Source organism: Chelonoidis abingdonii, chromosome 4 (genome assembly GCF_003597395.2).
Source record: "Chelonoidis abingdonii isolate Lonesome George chromosome 4, CheloAbing_2.0, whole genome shotgun sequence".
In the NCBI taxonomy this organism is placed as follows: domain Eukaryota; kingdom Metazoa; phylum Chordata; order Testudines; family Testudinidae; genus Chelonoidis; species Chelonoidis abingdonii.
Genome location: NC_133772.1, coordinates 92,984,022 through 93,008,662, shown reverse-complemented (window position 1 = coordinate 93,008,662; position 24,641 = coordinate 92,984,022). Strand labels below are relative to the sequence as shown.

Below are 24,641 nucleotides of genomic sequence, written 5' to 3'. Positions count from 1 at the left end.
ATACTAGAATTGTTTCAAGAGAAATGTCCAAAACATTCCAATAAACTCTTTGTGTTGTGCTCATGCTTTCCAGAGACTAGAACTACAGAAAAGGTGCAACATGAACCTCAAATGCACTCAAATTAGGCCTTGGAAAGGGCATGCACTGTATTCACTAACGTAGCAGCAGTTCGTTCAATATTTTCTTCTTCTCCACAAGACTTAAATGTGTCCCCAGATTTTGGAGGGTTCACATTGTTCTAATTACAATGCACTAATGTCTTTCTGTTCAGAGCGTGGCCCACGACAGCCATTCGGGAGTCTGGCATCATTTGTTCCAAAGAACCCCAGCTTTAATACCCCCAAACAACCTATCCCAGAGTGTGGTTACATTCATAGGTGAGAACCATTCCCACCATGCAACTCTGGTTGGATTAGTGTTATAATGAACCCTTAAAATGCTTCTAAGGAGGCAGATGCTTTTGGTTTCCCTCTATTCTTATAACCAGCCTTGCATGCCTTTTTGTCAGAAACTTTGAAGATCTCTCACTCTCTTCCTTCCCCTATCCCAAGCCACATTTCAGAACCTACTCTGACATGCATGTGCAACCAAGACTCCTGACAGCATATCCAGAAAACATATTTTCACCAACTCATTTGAGACCACCAACCCAAATGCCTGATAAATAAGGTCTTCAGAGTAGCCTGCCGTAAGCATACTGTGGTGTATATGCAGGTGCAATAGATTTTCCCTATCTCCACCACTTAGCAAACTATGGGAAAGAGCTGGTGCAAACACTAAAGATGCTCCAAAGGAAATACAGGCAGATTTCACATGTTCAACTAGATTTTTTACTTCATTGTATTTGCGACCAAACAAATAGGCTGGTCTTTAAGAAATCTGGAGAGAAATGTAAGAGATGGCTGTGACGGGTTAGATCACAGAAACCACCCTGGGAGCTGTCAACTGATGTGCCAAGACTACCTCTGCTCCTGTTTTCCCTGCCAGCTCAGGACTCCAGCACCCCGTTGTGCTGAGCCAGACACTCCCGTCTGCTCCAACACAGATCCAGGGTCTGAATTACTTGCCCCAAAGCTTCAGGTTTACCTGAAAACAGCTCACAGAAGTGTGCTTGTCTTTAGCACTCATATGCCCAACTCCCAATGGGGTAAAAAATTCTGTAAAAAATTTATGCAGGGTACACTCAACTTGTTCGCCCTCTATAACACTGATAGAGAGATACGCACAGTTGTTTGCTCCCCCAGGTATTAATACATACTCGGAGTTAATTAATAAATACAGAAAGTAGGATTTAAGTGGTTCCAAGTAATAACAGACAGAACAAAGTAAGTCACCAAGCAAAATTAAATAAAATGTGCAAATCTATTCAGTTTGATTAGACATACAGATAATCTCACCCTCAGAGATGCTTCGGTAAGTTTTTTTCCTGAGACTGAACACAATTCTTTCCCCTGGTATAGCTCTTGTTCCAGCTCAGGTGATAACTAGGGGATTCTTCATGATGGCCCTTCTCTCTCTTTGTTCTCTTCCATCCCTTTATATATCTTTTGCATAAGGCGAGAATCCTTTTGTCCCTCTGAGTTCCCACCCCCTGCTTCTCAATGGAAAGACACCAGGTTAAAGACGGATTCCAGTTCAGGTGACATGCTCACATGTCACTGCAAGAGTTCATTACCCCACTTGCCAGCACATACCTATGCAGGAAGACTTACAGGTAAAACACAGCCATTTGCAGACAAAGGTCCTAGTTAATGGGAGTCATCAAGATTCCAAACCACTATTAATGGCCCACACTTTACATAATTACAATAGGCCCTCAGAGTTATATTTAATATTTCTAGTTTCAGATATAAGAGTGGTGCATTTATACAAACAGGATGATCATACTCAGTAGATTATAAGCTTTGTAATGATACCTTACAAGAGACTTTTGCATGAAGCATGTCTCAGTTACATTATATTCACTTATTATTGTTTATAAAACCGTATAGACTGCACAACATCACAATGGCCTTAAGTTGTCTTAAAAATAAATCTGAAACATACAGCAGTTTAACTGGTGGCACTCTTTTCCCATCTGCTCAAATGACTTTTGTCAAAGTGCTTATTTTGGGGCATGCAGGGGAAGAGATGCACTAGTTTGAAGTGCATGCAAATTTATACTGCTATACATTTACATGGGTGCAAATGGTTAGCATACATCTGAAACCAAATACCATACACTGCTGCCCTATTTCAGGTAGGAGGTTGCCTTGAGTTTTGTTTGAGTTTCTTATGCAATATATTATGTTTCTAAATGTTTATCTTCACACCCTCTCAAAGCTCAATAAGCCAACTTCAAAATGCGTTTGTGCTTTATTATGATGGACAAAGGAAGTCTGGAATTATTTCCTCCCACCAAAAAATGGCTTTTTCTACTTACTTTTTATACATCAGAAATTCAGGCCTTTTCTACCTTGGAAGACTCACTGGACAGCTGGAGAGCTAGTGGAATCTGACATCACAAGTACTAAAGTGAAACCTGATTGAGCAAGGAAGTTATTTTATCCAGACTCTGTTCTGTATTTGTTTTAGTTGATACCCATTTGAGTTAAACACTTGGAAAAAGTCATCTTTGTGCAAAACAAAGGTGGGGGGGAAAATCAGCAGGTAATGTGCAAAAAACCCCCTGTATTAAATTAACAAAAAAAACCTCTCAAGCCTTCTTTATATGTCAAAGCAGCAAAAAAAAAAAAAAAAAAAAAAAAAAAAAAAAAAGGGCACACACTTAGTTCCTGCACTCCCCCGTTCTCTTATTTTGATGGTCACCTTTAATACCACTGCCAGCTACCTCCTGCTTTAAAATACAATACAGTAAAGCCACCAAGCTTTTCATCAGCAGATCTCAATGTGTTAAGAAGAAGGCTGGTATCATTATTCCCAATTCACACACGGGGAAATTAAGATACAGAGAGGTAAAGTGACTTGCCCAACATCACCCAGCATGCCAGCAGCAAAGCTAGGAATAGAACCGAGGTCTTTAGAGTTCCCATGCTCTAGACCAGGGGTCAGCAACCTCTCAGAAGTAGTGTGCCGAGTCTTCACTTATTCACTTTAATTTAAGGTTTCGAGTGCCAGTAATACATTTTAAAGTTTTTAGAAGGTCTCTTTCTATACGTCTATAATATATAATTAAACTATTGTTGTATGTAAAGTAAATAAGGTTTTTAAAATGTTTAAGAAGCTTCATTTAAAATTAAAATGCAGAGCCCCCAGGACCCGGGCAGTGTGAGTGTCATTGAAAATCAGCTCACGTGCCGCCTTTGGCACACGTGGCATAGGTTGCCTACCCCTGCTTTAGACCTCACTGCCTCTTTGTATTTTCCTATTTAGTCAGACTCAAGAACAGCACTTCTTCAGTGACAAGACGTATGTCAGATAAAAATCAATGGTACCATTTTAATGTGAGACAAGAGACATGTAGGAAAGATGCAGATAATCTCAGCAGTAAGGATGGAAAAGCCAGTTCAGAAAAAACTTATCCAAACCTGAGTAGGACCTTCTTGGAAGTTTCAGTAACCAAGTTCAAGTAACATGCCTCTGCCAGGACTGGGAGCAAAATACTCAAATATCACAAGAGAGGATTTTTTTCCAAGGGACTGCTTACCTGCCAGAAAGGACCAAAAGTATCAGGAGAGCCAGTTCATGAGATTTCCAGTTGGATTTCTCAGACACAAGAGGCTCAGTCAAGTATCAAAGTCACACAGCCTTGAAATTTACCCATCACTACCTCGTGGTGCAGATTTATATTCTTCCCAAGGCTGATTCTAGACCACAATATCCCTGCCAAAAGTAATTCATTTCATAACCTTACTCTGGGAGAAAATATTAGGGAAATATAAATTGCTAATGACTCTAGAAGGGAACTAGCCTGTGACTAAAGCAGACGAGAGTTATAAACTAGAGTAAGTCAGCAAGTGACATACACAGTTTGAGGCACATGAAACAGCTTCCTGTTGTAGCTGCAGCCTTTTAAGAAGGGTATCCTTACGAGACTCTGTCCAAGCTGTTACCATGGATTTTTCAGTAAGTCACAAGAAAGATAATTTTACAAGAAAAGTGTGCTATACACATATATATAGTAGGAGAGAGAGAGACCTATCACTTATTGTACACATTGTGCAACACCCAGTAGGAATATCGATTATCGAAAACATCTGTTGCCAATTCTTGTCCCTATTCCATTTTTGGCACACTTCCTCCGTCTCATCATGGCTCTTATGTTCTTTATTAACTTGTTTATGTAGAGACATCCTGGCTGATACGAGCATGGTTCTGGGAATGGAATTTAGGTTTGTTAGCTGACTGTTGCTGTATAGCACATTTTATATCTATATCTCCAACCAAACAGCATCTCAGTTCGTGCATCAAACCACTTTTATTCATACTCTGCCCTTGGATTCAAATCTGTGGCTCAAGATGATTTCAGGAGATGAGATACACAGTTAAACATAAAATGCATCACTTTGGATGCAACTCTCAGAATCACAGGTAGCTGATTGCTGGAAGAAGTTTGTTTTTTTCATGCTAGAGGAGCACCTGTGGAGTCCCTTTATACAAAACAAACTGTTACACATACATTTCTATATAGAGAGTGTATATATTCACAGTACTATTGATGGTACCTTTTGTATAAGGCACTGTACCTTTGTTCACAGCACGGGTGTCAGTCGCGCTCTGCTTTGCTTCACAATTCTTACCCCATGTGGTTCTTCAAGGACCAAATTCTGTTCCCAACACAGTCAACGGCCAAACTTTTGTTGAAGTCAGTGGGACCAAGATTTGGCTGTAAGTGGCAACATTGTTGAACAGGAACATCAGTGGATGTGTGTCTAGGAGTATTAGTCTCTTTTTAACTACTAATACAAATCTTGGCAAAAGGTTGCTACTTCTTGCAAAGAAACAAAAAACACTTGCAATCAAGGAGCAGTTGTTGACTCACTGCTGAAAGCTACATTTCATTCCAGGTGGCTAGAGGCATATTTGTGCTACTACAAAACAGATTTGAGTTTAGTAAGACTGGGAAGTCACGTTCCCCAAGGCAACAGACATCATGGATGATGTCCCAGCTGGAAAAGGAAGTGAAGGGAGGGGACAAAGGAAGTCACATTACAACCTCATGGGTTCCAAATGACTAGGGAATAATACACCTGCAAAAAAAGTAAAAATAGTGGGAGAGAGAAAATGGACTGATTTAGAAGGAGCTCCATTCTCTTGCTGCCACATTCAGAATAGGATTGTGTTGAGCTCATAATTAGAGTAAATTTTCAATTATCACAACTGTAACAAGTATGTAACAGTTCATAAGATGTTATAATAACCTATAATAATAAATGTTGATGGGAAAAGGTATGAAGGAGCGACAGGAAGACAATCTAAACCAAAAGGGTTACTAATCTAACTCAAGGAGTGTGTTAAAATCACCCTTGGGAAACAAGAAAATGCGAATCCAGAAATTAATAAGCTAAAACTGGCATGTCAGATATGAGACCTAACTGGTCGACAAAATAATGAGGGGATGGGCTATTTCACCCATCGCTCCTTTTTCGGTTCCTTGGGCTAGGTCTACACTGGGGGGGAAGAGTGGACCGAAGATACGCAACTTCAGCTATGCTATTTGCATAGCTGAAGTTGGTGCATCTTAGGTCGATTTACTTGGCCATGAGGACAGTGGTAAGTCGATTGCTGCCGCTCCCCCATCGACTCCGCTTCCACCTCTCGCCACGGTGGAGTTCCAAAGTTGACGGCAGAGCGATCGGGGATCAATTTTATAGATGCAATAAATCGATCCCCAATAGATTGATGATCAGCAGGTAGTGTAGACATACCCTTGAAGAAAGGCACTTTGTGGGAGAAATAAGGAAGAACAGATAAAGGCTACAGGAGTGAGCTTCATTGTCATGGCTGCCACACCCACCACACCCAGGTCTTCATCACCCTGATCCTGAGAAATGTCTTGACCAGACCAGACCAAGCCGGAGAGGAACCCAGATGACATCACCATCTCTACCAGCTCCAGCTGAATCCCAACCACCACCTGGGATTGGACTTCAGCAGCAGGCTGAAGCTGTTGCAGTTACTATCTCAACTCACTACTTCTCTTCCCCTCACCCCCCCAAGAGCAGTTATTACCATCTTAGATACTATCTAAAACAGTGGTTCTCAACCCGTGGTCCCCCAACTGCTGGGGGTCTGCAGACTATGCCTAAGTAGCCCACAAAAGACAGACTGAAGAGTGACAACAGAATTCAACTATACATACATACAAACAGGTTTCCAAAGGAGTCCACACCTCCATACCAAATTTCCAAAGGGGTCTGCAAATGAAAAAAGGTTGAGAACCACTGATCTAAGACGGTCAGGGTTTTTCCTTCTAAAAACTCTCTCCAGTTAATGGTGGGCAAAAAAGGGAGGTTGTTAAAATAAAGCCTTATTTAATTTCAGATGCTTCAATTATTTCCCCTATTTATCTTTAATAAAAGGTTAAAGATGATTTTTAATGGTGTGTTCACCATGGTACTAAGCAGGCTGAGGTCTCTGTATATCAAGCCCCGACCTTGTTCAACACTGTTTAACATTGGACAGTGACTGGGTCATGTTAACACATTTGGGCCACTTACTCCATCTAAATTAATACAACATTTCTGAAAGGACGGCAAGATAGATCCTTCCTATAATGGACATCATGGTTCCATTATGTGGAAGAGAGAGAAGTAGTCACAAGCACAATCTGGTTCTTATGATGCACAAATTAGAAGCCAGTTAGTCAACATCTAGAGAAAGCCACTAAACATTTGGGGGTTCAGAATGCAGCGATGGGGGAGACACATGGAAATGAGTTGAAGAGACCCCCAGCTGCAGGAGCAGTGGAAGGAATAACACTGACGCTCATCACAAAGGGGATGCCAGGAGTGGCAAGGAACTACCTTTATTAAAAAAAGACACATTCTCCAGCTTGGGGGAAGGTTTGGCAGGTGAATCACTTCTCGGAGTTTTTCTAACTCAAAACAACCACCACCATTTACTTGTGCCTTCCTCTTTGAGCTGAGCCTACAGGAAGTGGAAGCTAACAAACACCATGACAACAACCGACTTTCAACCTGGGAAGAGCAACTGCTGGCCAGTACTTTCCCAGGCCACAGTGCTTCCTATCCTGTGCAACCTGGCAAGGTTATTTAGTTGTGTTTTCTATTCGGAGTGGAGGCAGAATAAAGGCTCCTCAAGACTCATGGGATCTTTCCATGTGTTGCTGCTTTATGCTCATAGCCCTTGAGACCCTAAGTCACAGTCATCATTTATATGGACTGGGGCAGGATTCCTTTACAATTTACTCTAAATCAGTTGCAGGGGTCCAAAATACCAACCCCTCCCTAAGCTCCTTCCCTGACCAGCTAAGAACTGACACTCCCACCTCATCCTCCCCAAACTGAACCCTAGGAGATGTAGGAAAATTTCTCTTCTCTGATCAAGTGTCCCAATCTAGAATGTGGGGTGCTGCCTGCCCAATCTGCCTTTGGTCTCTACATCAGCAGAGCACTCTTACCTGAGAATTTCATTCAAAGTGGAGGCAGATTTTCTAATTGGCCTAGTACTAAACTTACTAAAAGGTTGGAATAAAATTTTTAATTGATTTGGGGTGAAAAACTAAACCTCCCATTTGGAGACATGGTGCTGGTGTCAGGAGAAGTTTGGCTTAACCCATACGCTAAAGATTAGCTACTAGAGCTCTGTTTTCTAGGTTTACCCTGTTCATAACCCATTCTACTGCATATGCATCAGGGTCCTGTTTTATACAGATCCCTTCCTCACAAAGGGTGGTTACAAAGGAGTTTCTTTATCTGATGAAGCCACTGGGTAGAGTGGGCAGGACTAGTCTCCCTATTTCTAGATATTGACATTAAGTAGAAGAGGAGGTAAAAGTAAATCTTTCAGATCTACTGCAAGAAAATACCCAAGGAGACTGAAATGGAACTTTGAACAGAGCAACACCACCCCCACTCCACTGGAAACACACATAGGCAAGCAATCAGGTGCAGCACTGGAGACTGTGGGTAGTTCAGCTTCTTGTCAGCAGTTCTGATGACTCAGAGGCTAAATATAGAGAGTGATATAAACAGAGCTGGCCACAGAGCAAACACTGCTGAACTGACCCATCTCTCACGCATACTCTCTGAACCTGGAAGTTGCAAGCCCTCCTGCAAGGGGAGGCTGTCAGCTCCAGAGCCTTTTTATTGTGCTGCCAGAGGTGCAGCTCCCTTTCATCACAGGGTTGCATTACATCACACAGACTAATCAGGGTGAACAAAAGCAGCCCTGCGACTTTAAAGGGACAGCACACAGCAGAGTAAAGAAAATGTTTGTTTGTAAATAAACCAAGTTCCCTTTGCCAGTGACAAGAGTAGTAACTAAAAGATCAAAAAGAGTTCATGGGGTATTCTTCAGCAGCAAGGAGCAATTTACAGTTTGAGTTTCCCACTTTGTGGCTCCACCAGAGTTTCACTGACACACAAATGTGCTCGCACAAATACCCCCCCCCCCCATTAATAATCAACCCAAACATCCCCCCAGTTCCTAGAGAGATCTCAATGGGATCTAGCAGTCAGAGCAAGGGACTGGACTCAGAGCTCTTGGGTCCTATTCAGTGGTCTGCTCCTCTGTCTTTCTGCCACCTTGGGCAAGTCACAACCTCTGTTTGTTAGCTTCCTCATTTGTAAAATGGGATATTGCTACTTTTAGAGTAAGAAATAACTGCAGTATCTCAGATGCCACAGTGTGGTAATGGCTGAAAAGTACTGAGTTACTGGTGACCATTGTCCTCAATGACTCTTAAAGGGATGCACTGCAGTTTATCAAGTGCCTTGGGGTTCAATGGTAGCACAAAAAGTGTTGTAAGTTATCTATCAGAAAACAAGGCTGTAGGCAAAGCGAGTGCAATTCATCCCACATCATTTGAGGTGTCCTGCACTGGTTATAGAATCATAGAAATGTAGGGCTGGTAGGGATCTTGACAGGTCATCAACTCCAGCCTCTTGCACTGAAGCAGGACCAAGTAAATCTTCTAGACCATTCCTGACAGGTGTTTGTCCAACCTTTTCTTAAAAAGTTCCAGTGAAGGGGATTCTACGACTTCCCTTGGAAGCCTGTTCCAGATCTTAACTACCCTTGCAGTTAGACAGTTTTTCCTGTTATGTAATCTAAATCTCCCTTGCAGCAGATTAAACTCATTTCTCCTTGTCTTACCTTCAGCAGACACGGAAAACAATTGATCATATCCTCTTTGTAATAGTTCTTAAGTCTTCAAATATGTTATCAAGTCCTTGTTCAGTCTTCTTTTCTAAATATGCCAGGGTTTTTTTTAGCCTTTCCTCATGGGTCAGGCTCTTCAAACCTTTTCCGATTTTTTTTTGGGGCGGGCTCTCCTCTGGACTCTCTCCAATTTTTCCACATCTTTCCTAAAGTGTGGCACTTAGAATTGGACATAGTTGCCCAGCAGAGGCCTCAGCAGCGCTGAATAGAGCAGATTTACCACCTGTGTCTTACATATGACACTGCTAATACATTCCAGAATATTTAACCTTTTTCACAACTGCATCACATAGCTGACTCATTCAGTTTATCCACTATAACCCCCAGATCCTATACAGCAGTACTACCACCTAGCCAGTTGATTTAAGACCAATTCCCTCATTTGTCAAGGTCATTTTAAATTCTAATCCTATCCTCCAAAGTGTATGCAACCAGCTTTGTGTCATCTGTATATTTTATAAGCACACTCTCCACTCCATTATCCAAGTCGTTAAAGAAAATATTTTCTAGTCCCAGATTCAGGACTGACCCTTGCAGAACTCTACTAGATATTTCATTGCAGTCTGACAGCAAACTATTGATAACTACTCAGAGTATGGGGTCTATCAACCTGTTATACACTCACCTTATATTAATTTAATATAGACTGCATTTCCCTAGTTTGCTTATGAGAATGCCATGTATGACTGTGTCAAAAACCTTACTAAAAATGAAAATTTATCATGTCTACTGCTCCCTCCATCCATTAGGTCAGTAACTCTGTCAAAGAAAGAACTTATATTGGTTCAGGATGATTTGTTCTTGCCAAATCCCTGTTGGCTATTCCTTACAAACTTATTATCCTCCAGGTGCTTAGAAGTTGATTGTTTAATAATTTGTCCCAGTATCTTTCCAGGCATCAAATTAGGCTGACTACTCTATAAATCCCCAGGCACTCTTTGGTCCCCTATTTAAAAAGATAGGTACTAAGTTTATCCCTCTCTAGTCCTCTGGGACCTCATCCATCCTCCATGAATTCCCAAAGGTAACAATTAGCATTCTGTATCAGAGGGGTAGTCGTGTTAGTCTGGATCTGTAAAAAGTGACAGAGTCCTGTGGCACCTTATAGACTAAGAGATGTTAGTTCTGAGATTGTTCTAGCTATTTCCTTAAGTATCCTATGGTGAATTTTATCAGGGTCTGCCAACTTCAATACATTAGCTTATTTAACCTGTTATCCCTATTTTGGCTTGCATTCCTTCCCCCTTGTTGTTAATACTGTATTGAGTATCTGGTCACCATTAACCTTTTTAGTAAAGATTGAGGCAAAATAGATATTAAACATCTCAGCCTTCCTGATGTCATCAATTAACAATTTTCCTTCTTCAGCAAGTAGGGGACCTACACTTTCTTTCATCTTTTTCTTTCTCCTAATGTATTTAAAGGCAATAAGAAAGAGCTTCTTAAGGGCTGTCTACTCTTTCCTCTGGAGTGACTGATCGAGCGGGGGTCAATTTATCGCGTGTAGTGAAGACGTGATAAATCCACCACCGAGCACTCTCCTGTCAACTCCTGTACTCCACTGGAGCGAGAAGCATAGGTGGAGTTGACATGGAAGTGGCAGCAGTCAACCTACCACAGTGAAGACCTCGCAGTAAGTAGCTCTAAGTATGTCGACTTCAGCTATGCTATTTTTGTAGCTGAAGTTCCACAACTTAGACCGACTTATTTTGTGTAGACCAGGCCTTCATGTCCCTTGCCAGGTGTAACTCATTTTGTCCCTACATGCTTGTGCTATTCTTTTGTACTCCTCCTTAGCAATTCTTCTATGTTTTCACTTTTTGGAAACATTAAAGATCTCCTGATGGAACGTGTAGCCGAGCGGGACCAGGGCTCAACCCTCCTTGAGGGTGGAAGGGAGCCACATCAGCTCACCGCACTCCTTTTGCCTCGGGCCCGTCCCTTGCTGCAGGGCTGAGCGAACTGACAACCGTTAGTAAGTGGCTCAGGCCCTCGGGTGCAGGGCTGAGCGAACGACTGGCCTCTAGATGCCCCCGGCCCCGGGGTCAGAGCAGGGCCATAAGCAGTTCAGCAGTCAGGCCCTTTCAGTCGGGCTGGGCACTAAGCCAGGAGTCTATAAACCCAGGCCCTTGGGCAGGGTGGGCAGCATACAGTCTAGGCTCAGGCCTTTCAGCAGGGCTGAGCACAGGGTAACAGTATATATATAAGCCCAGGCCCTGGGGCAGGGCGGGGCAACACACACAGTCTAGGCTCAGGCCTTTCAGCAGGGGCTGAGCGATAAGGCAACCATTGTAGATGGCCTCCTCAGGCCAGGGGAGGGGGAGTCTGCCACCCTTGGAGGGGTGGCGGGGGAACGCAGGCCCTCCCACTCCTCTGCGTTCCAGCCTGGGGGCCCTAGCAGCGGTCAACGCCGCTGATGGTCAGCGGGGAATCCTGACCGAAACACACTGACATTGGCTCAGGTGAGTCTGCAGCCTGAGTGGAGTCGGCTGCCCCCGGGCCACTTCCAACCTCTCCCTCACTGGGTACCTGCCCTCTGCCAGCATCGTCTGGGGGGTCCCAAACCATGGGTTCCTCAGGGTATCCAGCGTCGGGCGGTCCAGTCCATTCGTCGGGGTACCGGGCATCGGGCGGTCCGGTCCACTCCTCGGGGTACCGGGCGTCAGGCGGTCCGGACAGCTCCTCCACAGGCCAAGCGTCGGACAGCTCAGTCGGCTCCTCTGGGTACTGACCCCAGGGGAGGTCTGGTCAGTACCCCTCCGGATACCGGGGCCAGGGTAGGCCGGGCCCAGAGGGAGCTCGGGCCCCAGCGTCTGCCTTCTCGAGCAGCCTCCTTCTATCTGAGTGCTGGGGCCGGGCTTTTGTACTTCCTGTCCCGCCCCTTGACTTCCGGGGGGCGGGGACAGGCGGCGGGGCCTCCGCCCGTGGCCACACCTTCTCTGGCCTATTCCCCTCAGGAGCGCGGGGGAGTGGGGCCCCCTTGCTACAGAACCATGTTGGCCTCTCTCTCTTCTTCCTATCTTTCCTTTGCATCAGAATAGTTGGCAGCTGTGCATTTAATATTGTCTCCCTGAGAAACTGCCAGCTCTCAAGAACTCCTTTATCCCTTAGATTTTCTTTCCATAGGACTTTTAAGTAAAGTTCTTTGAGTTTGTTAAAGTCTGCTTTTTCCAAGTCTATTGTCCTAATTCTGCAGCTCTCACTCCTGCCTTTTTTTAGAGTCATAAAGTCTATCATTTCATGATCACGTTACTTAAACTGCCTTCCTGCTTCAGATTTGAAACCAATTCCTCTCAGCCAGCCAGAATCAACTCTAAAATGGCTGTCCCCTGGTTACTTCCTCCACTTTCTGAAATTCATCTCACATCATTTGAGGTGTCTTGCACTATTTCATTGGATCCTTTACTATAGGGGAAGCACCATATGTTTAGGCTGCAATCCCATTGCTATTCCAGAGTTCGCCAGGACACCCCCTTAGGCTCTTTTTATCCCAGACTAAATCTTTGATGCAGCTACTTATGTAGAACACTCAATGTTCCCACAGCTAGGCCTCTTCTTACCCTCCACTAACTGCTTCACTGGTAATTAGAACAGAGCAGGAAACAGTTTTCCCATCCTAAGAGAATTTTGAGATGTCTAAAATTTCCCCCATCCCAAATCAAGACAAAGTCAAAGTCTCCAATGTTGGCAAAACAAAACATTCCCCAACCCCCCTCGCCAAAAAACAGATCAAAATATTCTGAAGGATTTTGATAACATTAAAAAAATTAAATTTCATGCTTTTTTATACTATATATTATATTTCTAAAAAAAAGTAGTTTTGAACCAAAAATGGACCTTTTCATTTTGAAAGTGTTAAAATAGAATGTTTTGACAATTTGGGAACTTTTGAAAAAAAAATTCCCAAAATGGGAAATTTGTTGAAAATGATCCAGAACAGTTTCAGTTTTGACATATTAGGATTTTTGATTAAAAATGTTTAGTTAAAAAAAATCACTAGACACGAGAGCAACTGTGATGCAGAAAGTGAGGGATAAATCTTGGACAATGTCCTGCACTGACAGCCTAAACTGGAGGGTCTTAGACCACAGACTCCCTAGCGAATGGATGATGCAAAATGTTTCAAGGGAGGCTTCAGCTGATGAATTTGTATAAGAAAAAACATATGCGAACCATGACAAGTTTCACTTTCAAGTGGAAAGTTTTCAGGAGGAAGAATTTATTTTGCTGTTTTTAATTTTACTGGAATGGGATCATTTCCAGAGACCTGCCCACAACCAGTGTGGATCTAGTCCTAAACATTTCATACACAGGGCCAATTCTCAGGCCAATCACCCTTTAATTCCGCACAATTACATCAAGACAATTTGCTAAAGTATATGGGGAATTTCCACATAGGGTAGTAATAAATTTCTATTGCTAGTTCCATTGTTTTCCGAACATGGTCAGCACACCTAAATCAACTGTGGGATTGCCGATGTGTTTGAAGGGGGCTTTGTTGTTGGTTGTAATGTACTTATTTACTCACGACAGCTCAGCTCTGATTCCGCATCTGGTTCTCATTGAGGTTCTGCTTTTTTTAACCCAATCTTCCAGCTGACTTGATTGGAGCACAAAGAGGTCAAGAAACTTTTCTGAGGACATGTAGCAAGTCAGTGGCTCCACTTGGATTAAAGCCCAGAACTGTTCTGGGCTACTAGGTCTTTACTCTTAAAGAGACAATTTTACCTTTTGTGACATGATCTTACAGTTGTGCACAGTAGTCAATGTTGGTTTTAAGGGATGAGGGAGGGATAGAATAAAACTGGCCCCCACAAAACTGCAGCTTGTTCAGTAAGTGCCTTTTCAGTGGGAAATTGCTGAAGTGTTCCATTGAGTTATCGCAGCAAGTAACACTCCGGTTTAAGTGACTTAGGTGCTCACACACGTGCTGCACAGCATATACGTGTGCACCCATACTACCAATCACAGCAACATCCCACATTTCCCACTTATGTGGAATCTACCCACGAAAGCCTAAAGGAGAGATCTCCAACATCTCTCCCGCACACAGAAAGTTCTGTTTTAGCTCCACCTCCTGGCTTCTTGATACGTGGTGGGGCCCTTGGGGGGCAAGAGGGGAGATTACCAGAAGGTACTGAGCCTCAAACAGATGGAGGGCACTATGGGCACGCAAGAATAAGGAGAGAACTAAAGGCCTCTTGTGCATAGTTTGAAAAGGGCCCTGCAGAACCATAGACTGACCATAGCAATTCTAAGTAGCAAAGCCTGCATGTGGAAATATTTTCTATAGTAGCCCACATTTCATAAGCACTTTGAAGAATAAAACTATGAAGTGCTACATAAGATTACATCATTGTTCTAACTCCGTACTGGGGATGAAGATGCATTTAAATATATCATTCCATCAAATTACAGCATAAAAAGCCTGAATATGCCAAACAGCTAACAGGACAAGTAACTCCATCACTGGACATTTTTCCTACATACTAGTGCAGCAACTGGCACATATTTTGCCAGCTCAGGATCCACCAGACGTTCATATCTGTTGGAGGAATGTCTCATTGGCTGCTAGTCCTATTTTTTGTTCCAGGTCTTCAGGAGGTGTGGTGGTGACTATGACTATGACATTCTAAATGTTTCCTGTTATAACCCTGGAATCGTGGTCTGTGACCAAGACTCTGAGTTGCTGAAATGGGGCACCCAGTTTTGGGGTTAGCTTCATAGCAAAATAGAAGCTTTACAGACAAATGGCAGCTCAGGTTTCCTATTCTCAGAGATTGCCCCTTCCACTGCCCCAAAGGACAAACCATAGCCCATCATAAGACAATTCACGTGTTTCTAGGCACTGACTGCCCTTTAAACAGCAGGCACAGAAGAGCACAGGACTGTTTTTGTGGATTGTGCCAACAGCCAAACAAAGTCCTCCATGCAGGGTCAGTAGGGAAGAGAATGCATTGGCACAGATGGACCACATAGAGTTTAGAGTCCTAAGGTACAGCTCCACATTAACACAAGGGCTCAGTACTACCTCCCTCCCAAGAAAAAGAATCTCTGAGCAGTTCTAAATGCCAATACCCATCCCAACGTCAAGTCCTGCAGAACCACTGGCTGAGATTTTTCACACCTGTTTTTGGTTTTGTTTTTTAAATGGTTGAACAGCTCCCCCTCCTTTTCAACTGACTGTCCTTCCAGTTCAAACAAAGACACAGGAGCTCCTCCTTGGCTGGCTGCAGGAGCTAGTAGTGCAGGCGGATGCTTTTGTTTACTAACTCTCCCACATGCTTGGCTGACATGCAATTCAATTCTATTCTCCTGGCTCAGTCAGTCCCCGCGCCTGTCCTGCACTGCAGTCAGTCACATGGCTCTCTCAGTGCCATAGCAGCACACACTTCTTTCCTGGGGGAGAGAGGAGGGAACAGACCAAGATTTTCTATTTTTTTTTTTTTTTTGAGGGGGGCATTCTTGGACACATTTCCCTGACAAAGGCATGGGATAGCTACACTCCCCAGATGGAAAGGGTCAAGTTACAACCAGTTCCACTGCTTCCCTTCAGGACTCCCGACAGCAAAGATTGTTAATCTTCCCTTTACTGTAAGAAGCTAGCTACAGGGAGACAGGGACAGCTAGTAAGAGAGTGCCATTTGGAGGGGGCGGGGGGGGGGCGGGAGAGGCAGAGCAGGAACAAACAAACAAGTCACAAAAATAACTTGTGATTGGTATTTCTGATGTCAGAATGACATCCCACAGTCCAGACAGCCAATTTTCACATTTCTTCAACATTTTCAAATTTCTAGAACATTCCCTTAATAATTCTGCTGTTGGGTGATGAGAAGAAAACATCTCCATAAGTTAAGCGCACCCAAAATTTGCCCGAGAGCCATCTCAGCAACTCTCCAGGAGCTAAGTTCCTCACCTAACTTGAGTAAGATGAAAGCAGCACCCATCTTTAAATGACTCCACTGAGGTGAGGGAAGCATTTGCCCTCTGAAGCCCACAGGAGGGCATCAGCAGCTACAGGTCCCAGCATGTAGCACTCCTTGATCTGAGTGGAAGTCTGCTCAAATCACAGTGAGGTATTGCAAGTTAGAGCCTGTAAACTGTGCTAGCTACCACCCCATCAAAGAGGAGGGCAGCGCTGGGCTGCACTTTGGATATGCCAGTTCTAAACCCTGGGTGATCAGGGACTTCTAGTTCTCTTCTATTCAGAGATTAGAAGGCAGGGTGGAATGGTGTCATACAGTTGCCTTTTGCTGGGTGAAAGCTGGCTAAAATATGACAGACACCAATTAGGATTGGCTCACAGTGCAGAACCTAGCCACAATAGAGTGGCGCAAGTGTGTATTCAGCATAGACAACGACTACACAGAGATGTGAGGTGAAGGATCAGCTGAGCCGGAGGCTGCTGGATACCATACCTGGATAACCCAATCCCCTTCTCCCCTCAGAAAGAGTGCCTACCCTCTGTATGTGGAGCCTGTGGAACTGGTCTGCAATGCACTGTAACTTCCGTGCAATCTGAACCTCAGCACGTGCTTCCCGTTGACCTTCCTGAGGCTCCTCTTGGAGGTGCGGATTCAATGCAAAGCCAACTGGAGGGACATGTAAACGGTACCCAGCATTCCCTGCAAGACATTAGAGATGAGAAGGCTCAATGGCTCAGTCTCCCAGCTAAGGACTTGTTCCTCTTCTCACATCTGAAGGAAAACCTGTGTAATTGCAAACTTCTGACTCAGGCTAAAGTCCAGTTTCTGCAGCCTAAACAATGACTAATCACACTAAGTATTCAGTAAAACATTCACTCAGAGTTTTAAGTAGATTTACATTGATCCAGCAGAGTGTATTATGTTCCTCCCATAACCGAGTGACCTGAAAGAAAGAAACCACATTGAGATAGGGAAAGCTCTCACACATGGATCAGGCTTGTTTATAATTCAGTCAATGATGGGATTTTATCTGGAATGACAGTCTTACGAGTACCTATGTCCTTCCTATGTCTCTGTCAATAATCTCCTGGCATAACCCTTGCTGCAGCTTCCAAATCAGACTTCACTCACAACTGCTCAGCATTTAGGACCAAGTTTCATCTTGGGGTACTCATGCACTGCTCTTCATTATAACAGGTGCCACATGTGAGAATCCAAAGGCAGAATTTGACTCAAAGTTTGGGGGGAGGGGGAGGGGGTGTCTGTTGCTTTTTTTTTTAAAAACCTGAAAAGTAAGTGAGGAATGGTTCATGTCTCCAATTCAGCTTTAACAGAAATTCAGGCCAATTACCACTTTACCACTGCAAAAGCTGCTTGTTCATGTTATTTATCTGACAACTTTTTTTTCAGCAAAGAGCTCAACAAAAGATCCACAACATTTGAACCTCTGTGTTTACCGTCTCTGCCCTGACAATATTCATGCAGTCCCATCCACATGTGAAGATTCACCTGGGTGGCCTGGAGAAAGGGAAGGTTTAACTCTTTGCAGGTAAATCAGCAGCATGTGCACTGGGGTAAGGGAAGCACTCGATCACCCTCTGAAGCCTGCGGGAGGGTCTCAGTTTTAAGTGCTGCTGTAAGTGTCTAGCAATAACTTTAACTACCCTATAATGGAGTTGGGAGGGAAAGGAGCTGGTGTTTAAAGGATAGCAGAAGCAGAGAGCAAAGGGACAGCTCCTGCAGTGAGTAGGCAAGGGTGAGAAGCAGAGAGAGCTGTCTTTCTTCGAGGTGTAGCAGAATAGCAGCAGAATAAGTAACCCTCTCTTGTCCAGTGGGAGGGGGCGGAGGGCAGAGATGAAGCACTAGAGGGGCAGTTTTCCCTTCTGCAAAGCTAGTGATTCTGGAGTGCTCTTACCATAGAAGAGTCTCTGGGGCTCTTCAGTGACTCCACATGGCAACATGACATCCTGAGTGGAAGAGGATGGACTGAGTGTTTGGGTTGCCTTGTCCTGCTGCTCAGCATGCCTGATACCTGGACCACAGCAGTGTGTGAGGGGGAACAGTTGAAACCTCCCCAGGAGACAGCTGTAGGATTGGTTCTGTGTGAAAATGCCAGGAGGAGTCATCTCACCAGGCTGACCTGTGAGTCCAAAGTCAGAGTGAAACACGTCATCGTCCAGCCCGTCCAGGCTGGAATAGTCGTCTTCCAGGTAGCTGGGGGGATCCATTGCTCCTGCAACAAATGAACACTTGAGAACATGGCTAAGATACAACCAGAATAACTCCCCCTCCAATTCCATTCAGGAACACACAGTTCTCCCTATTTCCTCAAGCTCTTTCCTCCTAAAATCAGTCTACATGGCCTGAAAAGATCAGAAATAAGCTGATGATTAAGGCCTTATGGGTCAAGTTCTGCAGCACTTGGACAGCTCTGCAAGCTAAAAAGGCTCCACCTGAGGTTCGAAGTCTTAAAGACACCCCCGCCTCCCCCCGCAAATAAAAGAATAGTCATGGCGAGACAGAGGGACATTGTTTTAAAAAGCAAATCCAGCCTGCATAGCCACCCTACACACACACACACTTTTGGGAATCTTTTATATTTGCCTTCTGATTTACTATTTGTTGTAACCCAAATGCTCTGAAGAGACTTGCCATCAAACCATAAGACTAGTCCACACTGCTTTCTGCCAAACACTCCATAACCCCTGGTTACTTCATTCCCTGCCCTGCAAACCAACCAAGGAAATGCTCAAAACTCATGCAGCCCTACCATCCCCATGTACCCCTCACTACTACAGAATCCACCTGAAACACCCTTCCTTAAGTTCACCCTAGAATTACAGGAGTTAGCATTTGCTCATGTCAGTAACTCAAGCCGGGCTTTTATACACAGCAAAGTTTACTCCTGAGCCCCATTATATCCTAACACCAGGCAAAAGAGGGTGGGAAAATGAAAATGAAAACCACTCTCTTAGAGCTCCTACTAACACAGGATAAGGAGAAGCAGCTTGGCCAATGAATCCAGCAATCCCTTCCCGTTATCCATTTGAAGACAGTGTCCTAAGAGATCCATCCCCAGGATTTTCACCTAGTTTTCAACAAGGAAGTGAAATTCAACTCTTCACTCTCCTTTGCTCTGGTTTTGACCAAAACTTAACAGACTGGCAGACTAGTAAAAGGAATCCTAGGCTTGAAGGAAATAAAAAGACAACTGTTAACATGATCTATCCAGTACTTCCCTCACAGTTCTCCACATGTACCTCCTCCCATGTAAATATGAACTCAGGACACCATTGCCCTAAAGATGATACAGGAGATGGGAAGGAATATTTTTTTCCACCCTCAAAAAGAGATTACAACTGCAAATAGCATTAAAATAGCTAGAGCTAGAGCTACATTTGGCACAAAAAGCTAAATGTGACAAACCCCAAAGCCAGGAAGTTTACTAGGCAGGCCAAACATTTAACAAAAGGGGCTTCAGAACAGTCAGAAATCTTAGTCCACATCCTATTCTGGTGGGCCAAGATGAGCTCATGCTTTGTTCTGAGGCCTAGAGAAGAACAAGATGTTTGACAAGTCCAGAGCATCACCTACCCAAAGACCCACTTAATTTCTTCATGACCCCAAAATAAAGTTTGCTAGCTCCTTCAAAAACAAAAATGGCAAAAATAGAGTTTCTCAAAGGGAGATGCATCAAACAAATCAGAGTTTGCTAGGGTTGTTTATAACTTTGGGAGCACATTATGCATAGAGTATCATACCTTCAATCTGCCTACTGCATTCTCCTGAGGAAACAAGAAAACCTGCTAACTGAGAAAGCCTGAGCACACTGACAGTGGAATTCTTATACATTACAGGCTACGGCTAGACTACCCGCCGTATCGGCGGCTTAAAATCAATTGCTCAGGGATCGATATATCGCGTCTCATCTAGACGCGATATATCGATCCCCAAGCACGCTTATATCGATTCCGGAACTCCACCAACCCCAACGGAGTTCCGGAATCGACAGGGGGAGCCGCGGACATCGATCCCGCGCGGTGAGGACGGGTGAGTAATCCGATCTTAGATATTTGACTTCAGCTATGTTATTCACGTAGCTGAAGTTGCGTATCTAAGATCGATTTCCCCCCGTAGTGTAGACCAGCCCACAGTGTCAGAGGCTACTCTCAAGATGAGCAGACAGGAAAAACAGAGGGAAGGTTCAACATACACATGCCTCTGCCTGCTTCCAAAAACAAAGTTGGCTGGTCTAAGTTTAGGACTACCAGATTCCTTTCCTTCATTTCCTTCCCTTTGTGGGCTTATGTACCACAAAGTTATACCTGTTCTGAGGACTTAAATACAATGTTTGAGGCCAGCAGGATTTAAAAGAGAAACTTTAAACCCCAGAAGAGATTCAATAGTGGAAAACATTATCTGGGCTATTGGACACTACCATAATTTCTAGCGTCACAAATGTACTCAGCATTGTACGTACGAGGCACTGTCTTAGGCACTTCAGGTAACTGTTTCCAAAAAGCAATATGCTTTGGAATAACGCTAGCACTAACTTGTTTCTTTATGATCATTAACATTTATGCAAATCACCAATTTTTAAAGTCTCTGCCTTTGGCAAGTGCCTGAATAATTGCTCTGTGAGCAACACACTGAATTAGCTCACTGCCAAAGAGGCACAAGTATTTTTCAACAGTTACGTGCATGAATCCAACTATAAGGAAGTGATCACATCAGGTTAAGGAAACTCAACAGAAGAGGAGTTTTATTTATTTTAAGTAAATCAGATACCATGGTGATTAGGAGTAACTGAGGATACTGCAAATATCTTTTCTGGTGGAAGGAGGGGCTTATTTTACCGGAGTAGAAGTCAGCTGCAGAGACACTACAATGAAAGGATATAAAACAACGGTAAGATGTGGGGAGCCCCTTCAGGCAGAAAATGAACTTCTTTAGAGATATATGATTTTATGATAAATATCTTTTCCCTTTAGTTCCCGGCAATCTAATGACTCTGCCAGTTACCAGTTTATAGTCCGAGAGTAACCGGAGAGAAGACTTCCCCCTCGCTAGTTCGGGGTTCATTAGCTCAGAGAGCAGAGAGAAACAGATGTCACCAAGGCTCGGCTGGGGACAATATAAACATCTCCCTGATACCGACGGAGGAAGCCACTTCCTGGATGGGGGAAAGGGTCACTTAGCATAGTGAACTAGAACTAAACGGTACGAACAGAGAGCGGATTTCTCCATGCTGAGGTGATGAGAGTCGGGGTCTCCATTCCAGGACCAAGACCAGGGAGAACAGCAGGCACTCGCTCTAGGCGGGTAACTGCAAACCCCATGGATCTAACTGCAGGTCCCGACCCTTCTCAGTCCCTACCTGACTCCTGGCCCTATGGCACAAACTGCTGCAACCGGGATGGCTCGATTTCGGCCCCGAGTCCAGCCAAGAGACACCAGAGAGAGAAGCTGCCACAGGCTCGCTCTCTCCCCACCGCCCTAAGGCTCTTGATCCACGATCCCCTTCCAGCCAAGCCCGCCTGGACCAGGGCGGGCTGTTAGGTCAGTGCCCGCCAGGACTGAGCCCCCCTGCAGCAGCAGCTCCGGAGCCGCTGCCCTGGGCGTTCGGGGTCTCTGCCCCCCGGGGAGGGCAAGAGCCGGGAGCACAGGGTGCAAAGGGGCCTCCTTGACTGGCCCGCCCGGGAGCGCCTCCCGCGGCAGAGCTGGGGCGCGCTCCGCTCCATGCCCGCAGTGGAGACGCGGCTGGCAGGAGCCCCCGGCCCGGCGGGCACTTACCTGGGGCGGGGCGGGGCGGGGCGGGGCACTGCCGGCGGGCGCACGCGGGGGGACACGGGCGCCGAGCCCGGGCGGCGCGAGGAGTCCACAAGCTGCAGCCTCAGGCGCCGCCGCGCCGCATTGTTTCCAAAATACACTTGCTTCCTGGCATCCCCCAAACAGCTGATAGAAGCCCCGCCCCCAGTGACGTACGGCCAATACGGAAAGAGCGCCCCCCGCCCCCAGCGCTGCCGCAGCAGCAGGGACAGGCGCTAATGTACAGCCTTCCATGTAAACTAGAGTAAGGGAGGGAGGGCAAATCTCCAGCCCCTCATAAAGCGCACAATGCACAGCAGGGAAGGGAGGCTGCGGCTTGGTCGGCTGTCTGGTGTTACAGCTAGCCCGAGGGGTGCATGGCAAGGAAGGCTTATGATAAGGGCTTTGACACAGTCCTTCATGACGGGCTCATAAGGAAAGCAGGGAAACGTGGCCTAGCTAAAACTACTATAAAGTGGGGTGCACCAGTGGTTAAAAGACCAACCCTATGGAAATGGGAGGGGGTATCTAGCGGGGCCCCACCGGGGTCAGTCCCAGGTCAGGTACTACTCCTTATTTTTCATTAATGACTTGGCTAATGGAGCAGAGAGTAAATTTATAAGATATGGGGTTGATATCAAGCTAGGAGGGTTGCTACAATAATGGTAATACCTTGCAATCATCCACGGCTGTTAAAGCACTATGGAAAGAGGCATAAATATTAGGGCTGTTGATTAATCGCAGTTAACTCATGCGATTAAAAAAAAATTAATTGGGATAAAAAAAACTAATCAGTTTTAATTGCACTATTAAACAATAGAATACCAACCGAAATGTTGGATGTTTTTGTACATTTTCATACATATTGTATTCTATGTTGTAATTGAAATCAGTGTCTATTATTTTTTACTGCAAATATTTGCACTGTAAAAATGATAAAAAAATAATATTTTTCAATTCACCTCATACAAGTATTGAAGTGCAATCTCATTGTTGTGAAAGTGCAGCTTACAAATGTAGATTTTGTTACATAGCTGCACTCAAAAACAAAACAATGTAAAACTTCAGAGCCTACAAGTCCACTCAATCCTAGTTGGGGTGACCAGACAGCAAGTGTGAAAAATCGGGACAGAGGATGGGGGGTAATAGGAGCCTATATAAGAAAAAGCTCCAAATATCGGAATTGTCCCTATAAAATCGGAACATCTGGTCACCCTAATCCTACTTCTTGTTCAGCCAATTGCTAAGACAAACAAGCACGTTTACATTTACAGTAAATAATGCTGCCCTATTCTTATTTACAATGTCACCAGAAAGTGAGAACAGGTATTTGCATGGCACTTTTGTAGCTGGCACTGCAAGGTATTTACATGCCAGATATACTAAACATTTGTATGCCCCTTCATGCTTTGGCCACCATTCCAAAGGACATGCTTCCATGCTGGTGATGCTTGTTAAAAAAATAATGCATTAGTTACATTTGTGACTGAACTCCTTGGGGGAGAATTGTATGTCCCCTACTCTGTTTTACCTGCATTCTACTATATATTTCATGTTATAGCAGTCTCAGATGATAACCTAGCACATGTTCATTTTAAGAACACTTTCACTGCAGATTTGACAAAACATAAAGAGGGTACCAATGTGAGATTTCTAAAGATAGCTACAGCACTTGACCCAAGGTTTCAGAATCTGAAGTGCCTTCCAAAATCTGAGTGAGATGAGACGTTTAGCATGCTTTCGGAAGTCTTAAAAGGGCAACACTCCAATGCGGAAACTACAAAACCCAAACCACCATAAAAGAAAATCAATCTTCTGTTGGTGGCATCTGACTCAGATAATGAAAATGAACATGCATTTGCTTTTCGAGCAGAACCCATCATCAGCGTAGATGTATGTCTCCTGGAATGGTGTTTGAAGCATGAAGGGACATATGAATCTTTAGCACATATGGCACATAAATATCTTGCAATGCCACCTACAACAGTGTCATGCAAATGCCTGTTCTCACTTTCAGATGACACTGTAAACAAGAAGTGGGCAGCATAATCTTCTGCAAATGTAAACAAAAACATTTGTCTGAGCAATTGGCTGAACAAGAAATAGGACTGAGTGAACTTGCAGGCTCTAAAATTTTACATTGTTATATATTTGAATGCAGTTTTTTTTTACATACAAGTCTACATTTGTAAGTTCAACTTTCGTGATAAAGAGATTGCACTATGGTACTTGTAATAGGTGAATTGAAAAATACTATTACTTTTTTTTTACAGTGCAAATATTTGTAATAAAAATGAAGTGAGCACTGTATATTTTGTATTCTGTGTTGCAATTGAAATCAATATATTTGAAAATGTAGAAAACAGCCACAAATATTTAAATAAATAGTATTCTATTATTGTTTAACAGTGCAATTAATAGCATGATTAATTGCGATTAATTTTTTTAATCGCTCGACAGCTCTAATAATTATTATTCCCATTCTTACATGTGGGGAAACTGAGGCACCAAAAAGTCAAGGCCAATATTTTTAAAAGTGGATAGAGGCTTGAGGTATAGGG

The 24,641-nt window shown here is 44.1% G+C and overlaps 1 protein-coding gene across 6 annotated transcripts in view; it reads right to left on the bottom strand.

The window, feature by feature from the left end:
* Positions 1-22,193, bottom strand: part of BMF (Bcl2 modifying factor) — a 31,248-nt gene extending 9,055 nt beyond the window's left edge. The window contains exons 1-5 of one of the 6 annotated variants that reach the window (XM_075065475.1): positions 21,650-21,735; positions 18,188-18,505; positions 16,808-16,971; positions 16,263-16,403; positions 13,231-15,745 (exon numbers count right to left, since the gene is read on the bottom strand). In XM_075065475.1, coding sequence (XP_074921576.1) covers positions 16,296-16,403; positions 16,808-16,971; positions 18,188-18,500 — 585 coding nt within the window. In that variant the 5' untranslated portion in view covers positions 18,501-18,505; positions 21,650-21,735 and the 3' untranslated portion in view covers positions 13,231-15,745; positions 16,263-16,295. Of the gene's footprint in view, positions 1-13,230; positions 15,746-16,262; positions 16,404-16,764; positions 16,972-18,187; positions 18,506-21,649; positions 21,736-22,065 lie in introns of those variants that run through there. The other 5 variants (XM_075065476.1, XM_075065479.1, XM_032802551.2 and 2 more) reach the window with 5 other exon arrangements.
* Positions 22,194-24,641: the final 2,448 nt, after the last annotated feature.